Source organism: Sardina pilchardus, chromosome 1 (assembly GCF_963854185.1).
Source record: "Sardina pilchardus chromosome 1, fSarPil1.1, whole genome shotgun sequence".
Lineage (NCBI taxonomy): Eukaryota > Metazoa > Chordata > Actinopteri > Clupeiformes > Clupeidae > Sardina > Sardina pilchardus.
The window spans coordinates 22,235,238-22,243,810 of record NC_084994.1 but is presented as its reverse complement, the minus strand read 5'-3'; the positions used below and the strand labels follow the sequence as shown (position 1 = coordinate 22,243,810).

The 8,573-nt window shown below is 41.9% G+C and overlaps 2 protein-coding genes across 3 annotated transcripts; both read right to left on the bottom strand.

The window, feature by feature from the left end:
- Nucleotides 1-252: 252 nt before the first annotated feature.
- Nucleotides 253-1,369, bottom strand: LOC134085299 (keratinocyte proline-rich protein-like). Of its 2 annotated transcripts, none has more exons than XM_062539941.1 (2): nt 1,272-1,369; nt 253-1,056 (listed from the first exon to the last, which is right to left on the bottom strand). In XM_062539941.1, exons 1-2 carry the CDS (start codon nt 1,357-1,359, stop codon nt 812-814), a joined length of 333 nt encoding a protein of 110 aa, XP_062395925.1. In that variant the 5' UTR covers nt 1,360-1,369; the 3' UTR covers nt 253-811. The 2 variants fall into 2 exon arrangements, with proteins under 2 accessions (XP_062395925.1, XP_062395923.1); XM_062539939.1 differs by having other exon boundaries at nt 253-1,064; nt 1,272-1,302.
- Nucleotides 1,370-4,329: 2,960 nt separating this feature from the next.
- LOC134077299 (uncharacterized) lies at nt 4,330-8,257 on the bottom strand. The gene is made up of 6 exons (XM_062532820.1): nt 8,215-8,257; nt 7,519-7,830; nt 6,445-6,768; nt 6,122-6,280; nt 5,574-5,626; nt 4,330-5,375 (listed from the first exon to the last, which is right to left on the bottom strand). Exons 1-6 carry the CDS (start codon nt 8,255-8,257, stop codon nt 5,118-5,120), a joined length of 1,149 nt encoding a protein of 382 aa, XP_062388804.1. The 3' UTR covers nt 4,330-5,117.
- Nucleotides 8,258-8,573: the final 316 nt, after the last annotated feature.

Genomic DNA, 8,573 nt, shown 5'->3' with positions numbered 1-8,573 from the left:
CTCCCAAGCATCATACCTTCTCTGTAAAGCCCCCTAAACAGCCTTATGGGTGTGTGCGTGTGTGTGTGTGTGTGTGTGTGTGTGTGTGTGTGTGTGTGTGTGTGTGTGTGTGTGCGTGTGCGTGTGTGTGTTTGTGTCCACAAAAATTATACAAAGAAACCCTCTTATTGACAACTTCGACAATATTTATTGATGTCATTTTAAGAATGTCCTGTACACAGCTTTACTAAATACAAAAAGCATACCTTAGTCAATAAATAATCTAAACTCACTTGTCAATGTTAAAAAAATGAAATTGTCAATACTACTTTTACAAATAGGGCCCTAGGTAAAAATAAACCTGAAATCTGAATCTTGGTGTTGCTACCAAAATATTCAGTGTTAAGGCATAAAGCTCTCTCTTTCTATTGCTCTGGATGGAGATTTGTGTACCCAGATAAAATACCATTTTCAGAAACTGAGGACGGTGGAGATCTGGCGTATGGACCTCCGGAGGGGATTATGGGTACTGCAGCCTCAGGGGAACTGGGAGTGTTTTTTGGTAACTGCAGGAAGGAATATGTGGCATTGTCTGGATATGGTCTGGGATGCTGGTAGCATATACAGTGTTGGGTATGGAGAGGGAGAGGGAGAGGGAGAGGGAGAGAGAGAGAGAGAGAGAGAGAGAGAGAGAGAGAGAGAGTTTGTGTGTCTGCATGTGTTTAGTTCAGTCTCAGGCGTTTATCATCTGGTAGAGTGGATCTGGCTGAGTGGGTCCAGGCTCTGATAAACCGAGTCATCTGGTTTTGACTTCAGGTCCAGGCTTTGGTATTCACAGTCTTGTCGGGTCAGCTGTTGGCCGAGTCTCTGGTACACAGAGTCTGTTCTGGAGTCTGGGTCCAGGCTCTGGTACAGAGGATCTTGTGGGGAGTTTGGGTCCAGGCCTGGGTCCTGGCGGTGCTGTTGGACTGGGTTTGGGTCCAGGTTCAGGTTCTGGTAGTCGGGTTCCTGTTGGACAGAAGCTGGATTTGGACTCTGGTACACTTGGTACAGCAGGACGGTGTTTGGATCTGAATTCTGTTGAACTGAGACACAAGCACAAAACTGGACAATTGTAAGCTGACTAATTAATAATGTTTTTTTTTTTCAGATGTTTTTCTACTATGTGTGTGTGTCTTTGTGTGTGTTGGAAAACAATGATTCTTGAATGTGTGTTTGTGTGTGTGTGTGTGTGTGTGTGTGTGTGTGTGTGTGTGTGTGTGTGTGTACGACTGCACATGTGTGGCGTGTACCTGTGGATGTTCTCCTTTGCCACATGCTGAAGATGAAAATGAAGAGTGAGAATATCAGCGCTGTTCCCATTAAGGACCACACAGTCATGTTCACAGAGGATGCATTATGGTCCCGCCCATAAGAGACCATTTCATTGTCTGACATGGACACACAGACACACACTTTTTAGTTGATCGAAAACCAAATTTGAACAATAATCATGTATATATCTTTGCCCAAAGCCCAAAGTCCAAAGAACACCCTGAAGTATTACAGTAATATCTATGTTAAATATGTTCATGAAAAATTAACAAAAGTGATAACAAAGATGAGCAATACCATCAAAAATGAGCAGGTGTTCGGTTTGAATATCAGTCAGCGGCAGCATCTCCACGACACAGCAGTATTTCCCAGAATCCTCTGCTGTCACGTTAGTGATGGTCACAGTGAAGACCCTAGCTGTGGTGTTGTCATAGAGACAGAACCTGTGATGGGTGATGAGGATGTTGCTCTGGTTGGTCTGAATGAGGATGTCTTTCTGTTCAGGAGAGCCATCACGGGAACATTCTCCCCGGTAGAAGTGTTTAGGGTTTCTTTCATAACTACGGTTATATCGACATCTGAAATGCACACTTCTAGCTGTACTTGCCATCACATAGACAACTAAGAAAAAAATACAAAGAAACCAGGTACTTTTGTTTAGTAGTGATTGAGTGAGTGAATACTATAACAACTTTATATCTAGCATTGGTTGCGAGTTTGACAGTGTGTTTTGCAGTGCAAGTAATATGCATAAAGTAGGCAGAGACAGACTGAAGTTAGTTAATAAAAGAGAGACAGATCAGAATTAAACACTGGTTGCATGTGATTGGTTTATTCAATTTTACTTCACTGTAGAGGTCTTGCCTATTTCAGAGTTCCTGCCTTTACATAGCTTCCCGTTAACTTATACTCCGGCCCATTAAGTAAAATGTCCTGTTATGTATTGAATCTATTAATTTATGAAGTTGAGTGAGTAAGTGAATGCATAAATGTAGGTAGTAACAAAACAGATATTCACCAACATATCTGACTGGTGTGATGTTTCTCCCTTTGGCTGCACACGAGTACACAGCTTCATCGTTCTTCATGAGTCCATCAATGGTGACATTCAGAGCCCTCTCCTCTCTGCTGTAGGTCAGTGAATATCTCCCTGTTCTTGCCTCTGTTGATGTATGTTCCAATGACACCAGGGTCCTGCAAGAGTTGCCCTCAAGGATGCAGAAGATTTTGTAGTTGTTTGTGTCAATCTCAGGATATCTGCAGGTGATGGTTACAGATGCCCCTACCTGCGCTGTCACTCTGATGGAGTCTTGATGACATTCACCTGCCAACAGAACACAGAGTGGTCATGTGATTATGTGAGTTAATGTGAAATGAAAAGTCATCACAGTCTCATTTCATTTCTCCTTTTAACACAAGCCATTGTCTACTACTAATGCATGCTGCTATCTGACTGTTTTAACATGTACTATTGTCTGCTATTAGCATATGCATTGTTAACAATGTCTTTATCATAATTCACACATTACTACACTGTCAATACACTATGTGTATCTTAACACACATTACACTTCATGACTAACACTCAAGACGCTGCAACACAAGCACAGATGACAAAGCACAACAGCGCATCTGTAGAGGAAGATCTGTTTACGTGTGTTTGCCCATGCAGCATTACAAGCATGCAAAACCTAACCACCAAACCCAACCATCACCAAGGCACACAAATATGATTTCACAAACCTGAGATCAGCAACAAGGTGAAGAGTAGCAGGAGGGTTTTCATTGTGAGACTCAGATGATCTCTCCTCTCTTTCAGCTTCTCCAGCAATAACACGGTGAGATGAGGGGGATACACTGAAAACACTGTGAGAGAGCAGGCGATTATGGCTGTGTGTGTGTATGTGTGTGTGTGTGTCTTCCTGTGCACAAGTGGGCTTTTTCACACGTGGTCTGGACTTATTCCACCACCATAAGTATGAAGACTCTTTATGGCAAAAAGAAACTCCACACCACAAGCAAGCATACATACATGCATACATGTTAAATTAACGTTTACTGTAAGACAAACTTGTGAAACATGATGCAATTTCAGATAAGTCTGTGTCCTGTCCCAAGTGTTAGGCCGTGAGTGTGTGAGCGTGGTAGAGTGAGTGTCAGATAACACATATAAGACGTACAACCTTTCCATCTGGTGCCACCTAGTGATGAAATGGGGGAAATATTTGAATGTGTATTGTGTGTGTGTGTGTGTGTGTGTGTGTGTGTGTGTGTGTGTGTGTGTGTGCAGGGTGTGATTTGTAGGCGGGAATGGGGGGAATTTCCCCCTTCAGGTTTTCCTATCCCTACCTCCGCTCGATTTAATAGAACAATGTGGATTCTTGCAACTTCCATAAAAAACGAGCAGAGACTAATACACCAAATATTGTTGGTCAAATTTCATCACGGGCTATTCAGCACTGACACACGGCACATATTTTTGTCATAAAAGACAAAACACTTTAACATTTTAGGGCAGGATCTTGGCCAGAGAAAACAACGCCAAGCCAAATATGAAACACATTCAGAGCAGCAAATCGTCCTATTTTACAGGACCTGCTAATACAACAACAAAACCAACATTTGAGAATGATACAAGAAATGATGATGTTGCACTGGAAGTTGGTACTTATGTAGGACAATTCCCAGCCTCATGATGAGAAAAGAAATGCTGAGGTACTTGCTAGCAACTTATCTGAAACGTAACTCATCTGAAATGCATGTGGCAGGAGGGTGCATTGAGCCGATTTGCTTGTGAAAAACATCCCCCTTTCTGTTTTTTTGTCAAATCGCACCCTGTGTGTGTGTGTGTGTGTGTGTGTGTGTGTGTGTGCAAAAATGACGCAAAGACACAAAGAAGCCCTCTTCATAAAAACGTAAACAATCTTTATCAACGTCATTTTATTATGAGAACCAGGTATCCTTCTTACCAGCATTTCTAAGCAGGTAAGAGGGATAACTGTGGCACAGTAATATCCTCACTCTTGCACTTTCAGTTTCACTTTGGAGTGAGGATATTACCGCGCCGAGTCTACTGCAAGTGCTCCCAATTGTTATTCCGCCACACAATATAGTTATCCCTATACATGCTTAAAAAAGCACCATTACCACGTTACCATCGATCGATCACTCATTATCATATTTGTTATATGGCTCCTTGCCAAAACAAGGAATAGAAACTTCACAAAATCTCTTTGTACATTAATTTATCACCACTCCGTAGCTTCCAATGAGAAACAAATTGTTCACCGCAAAATAGAAAGTGTCAGGTGTTGCATAGCAGTGTGGGCCCTATTATGTGCTGAATTTCACTCTCGATTGCTGACTAATTTCAGAATGATATGACAGATGTGAATCAGAGGCACACAACCACTGACAGAAATCAATCAAACCATTGTGCTGGAAGCACAAAACATCACCCATAACATACCTCAAAACATATGTAAGTGAATAAACAAGATGATGAGCGAGTCACAAAGAGATTAATTCAACAAAGACTTTCCACCAAAGAAGAATTTACTGTATGATGGATCCAGAGAAAACAGAGTGGCGACACTCCCATAAGAGACCATGGGAAAAAAATGGCAGCGCTTTCCCATGCTAGTTTCCGGGATATGGGAGTTTTGAAATTACAAACAGCCAGTCTCTTGGTCAGTATAAGACATCCCACCCTTCTGCGATTCAGCCATTCAGCAAAGGTGTTATGGAACTTTTGATCATGTGGCGGCGACATCAAAGAGTGTCACAAAATCTCTCTTTCTATGGCTCTGGATGGATCCTTTCAGTCATGTAAGATTTGTGTTCCCAGGTGACATACCATTTTCAGAAACTGAAGAAGGTTGAGAACTGGCATACAGATTTCTTGTGGGTACCTCAGCCTCAGGGGAACTGGGAGTGTGTTTCGGGAACTGCAGAGAGGAATATACGGCGTCGACTGGATCTGGTCTGTGATGCTGAACCAGTGAGTAGGGTGAGTCCTCCTCACACGTGGTTTTGGGGAACACAGCAACAGCATATACAGTGTTGGGTACGGGGTCTGAGGCCTGAGGGAGAGAGATGGAGGGAGGGAGGGAGGGAGAGAGAGAGTGAGAGAGTGAGAGTGAGCGAGCGAGCGAGAGTCACTTTATATAGGTAGAATAGGTTCAAAATGAGCAATGTATAACCATTTCAGTATTTGAGTTCTGCTGCATGGATGGACAGGTTGTTTTAATTGGAAAGGAAGTGGGGACTTTCCCCCTCACCTTCTCATCTGATTGGTCACCGCACTTCCTGTTTGTCCGGACGGAGAAAGAGCCTGAGAAAGAGAATTGTGATGTCACACAGGAGGTCTTCCAAGAATCACCAACAATTTCCAAGATCTGTGTTCACTTTCTTCTCCACAGTTTGTGTGCTGAAAACTCACATAAAATACAGACACATACAGATGTACAGTACATCCACAATGCCTTTCTCTTCTCTCAACAGAGTTTTGTTTGGAAGTTGCAAGGCATCACAGTAGTCAATCTTTAAACCGCCAAAAGACTGTCTGGTCTCTGTAGCTGAAATACTAACTCAGAATCTGCTTATGTCTGGTCAGTGTGTAACTGAAATACAAACTACTTGTTGTCGGTTTTTGGACTGTTGCAAAGATTGGTCTGCACATTTTCACAGCTCCACAACCACAGTATTTGCCTGTTACATTTCCTCTCAAACATTTCTGTAAGGTGTGTGTGTGTGTGTGTGTGTGTGTGTGTGTGTGTGTGAGAGAGAGAGAGAGAGAGAGAGAGCGGTGTGCCTGTGTGGCGTGTACCTGTGGATGCTCTGGTTTGCCACAAGTAGATGATGAAGATGCTGATGAAGAGTGAGAATATAAATATTGCTGCTCCGGTTACTGACAACACAGTCATGTTCACAGAGGACACGTTATGGTTCTGCCAACTAGAGATGATTTCCGAAGAGGTCATATTTTCTAACATGGACACACACACACACACACACACACACACACACACACACACACACACACACACACACACACACAATGTTTTATTTATCCAAGTATGAAGCCCATATAAGCCTCAAAGCAAACTGAAGTATTAATATATTAATGTATTGAAGTGATATGAACAATACCCTCAAAAATGAGCAGGTGGTCAGTCTGAATGTCAGTCAGCGGCTCTCTCTTCACAACACAGCAGTATTTCCCAGAATCCTCTGCTGTCAGGTTAGTGATGGTCACAGTTAAGACTCTAGCTGTGGTGTTGTCATAGAGAAAGTACCTCCCTCCAGTGATGAGGATGTTGTTCTGATTGGTCTGAATGAGGAGGTCTTTCTGTTTAGGAGAGCCATCATGGGAACATTCTCCCCGGTAGAAGTGTTTAGGTCTTTGTTCATAACCATGGCTATATGGACATCTAAGATGTACACTTCCAGCTGTATTTGCCATCACATAGACAACTAGAAAGAAAAATACCAAGAAACATGGTACTTTTATCCAGAAGACAAATGTTGAGTCCAATCAGAGATGACAAGACATTGATAAGTCAGAAGTATAAGGAGGTTAAAGGGATGAGGTGGGTGGCAAAAATGCAGAAAAAGCCACTGGCCACAAATTGGTAAGGTAGTTTAAAAAAACCCTCTGAAAGATTTCCGCCAATGAAAGCAGGGCCTGGCCAATCAGCTGGCAATCAGCTGAGCTGTTAGATTGACAGACAGCTGGGACATCCATGCAGGGAAGCGAGACTCCATGACCTGCCTGAACTAACGCTGTGCTCCATTTTATACACCTGTAGTAGTTTATCCACCTCTCAAAGGAGTTTATTCACCAATTGCAACTTTTAACATGGCAAATCAAACTTGATTACCCACATTCACAATATGTGCACTCATCAACACTTTAACCATTTAATACCACTGGTATTGATATAAACATTAGAGAATAACCTTCACCATCATCAAACACATACTGAAAACCTGAATGAATGATACTGTATGGTGCGAGATCACAGAATTCATAGATCACTTACCTCTTATTTTAGCACTACATCCCTGTACACACAAATTATTATGTGTTGTTTTTTTTTTTCAACCCTTCTGATATATGTCTATGTTACAGAAGCACAATGTATTGAATCTATTCATTTATTAAGTTGAGTGGGTGAGTAAGTGATTGAGTGCATATTGGTATGTAGTTAAACAGATATTCACCAACTATTATAACTGGTGTGATGTTTCTCCCTCCAGTTCTGGCTGCACACGAGTATACAGCTGAGTCGTTCTTCATGAGTCCATCAATGGTGACACTCAAATCCCTTTCCTCTCTGCTGTAGGTCAGTGAATATCTTCCTGTTCTTGCCTCTATTGATGTATGTTCCAATGACACAAGAGTCCTACAAGAGTCGCCCACATGGACGCAGAAGCTTTTGTTGTTGTTTGTGTAGATCTCAGGATATCTACAGGTGAGGGTTACAGATGCCCCTAACTGAGCTGTCACTCTGATGGAGTCTTGATGACATTCACCTGCCAACAGAACACAGAATGGTCATGTGATTATGTGAGATTCAAAGTCATCACAGTCTCATTCCATTTCTCCCATAAACACAACCCATTGTCTACTACTATTAAATGTTGCTGCAATCGTATGTATTGTTAACAATATGTTTATCATAATTCACATATTACTACACTTTCAATACGTGTATCAACACACACATTACTACTCTATTTATCATCTGTCATGACTAACACTCGAGAGGTCAACTGAAACACAAGTAGAGATGACAAAGTACAACAAAGTATCTGTAGAGGAGGATCTGTTTACGTGTGTTTAACCATGCAGCATCACAAACATGAGAAACACAAACATGTAAAAGGCGCAAAAGTATAATTTCTGTTTTCACAAACCTGAGATCAGCGACCAGGTGAAGAGTAGCAGGAGGGTTTTCATTGTGAGACGCAGATGATTTATTTTCTCTTCAGTTTCTCCAGATATAACACGGTGAGATGAGGGGGTTACACTGAAAACACTGTGAGAGAGCAGGCGATTATGGCTGTGTGTGTGTGTGTGTGTCTTCCTGTGCACTAGTGGGCTTTTCACATGTGGTCTGGACTTATTCCACCACCAAAAGCATGAAGACTCTTTATGGAAAAAAGAAACACAAAATATATACACACATACACACATACATACATACCTACAAGCATACAAACATACATACAAACTACCACACTGAAAAAAACAGTCCAATAAACACTTGAGTCAA

Excerpts from the sequence above, each read along its gene's own strand:
- LOC134085299 (XM_062539939.1), bottom strand. The coding sequence starts at position 1,296 with ATGTGGCAAAGGAGAACATCCACAG. Across the intron at positions 1,065-1,271 it reads GCAAAGGAGAACATCCACAG|TTCAACAGAATTCAGATCCA; the intron begins GTACACGCCACA and ends CTTGTGTCTCAG.
- LOC134077299 (XM_062532820.1), bottom strand. The coding sequence starts at position 8,257 with ATGAAAACCCTCCTGCTACTCTTCACCTGGTCGCTGATCTCAG. Across the intron at positions 6,281-6,444 it reads CCACCTGCTCATTTTTGAGG|AAAATATGACCTCTTCGGAA; the intron begins GTATTGTTCATA and ends TGTCCATGTTAG. Across the intron at positions 5,376-5,573 it reads GTGACCAATCAGATGAGAAG|GCCTCAGACCCCGTACCCAA; the intron begins GTGAGGGGGAAA and ends TCTCTCCCTCAG.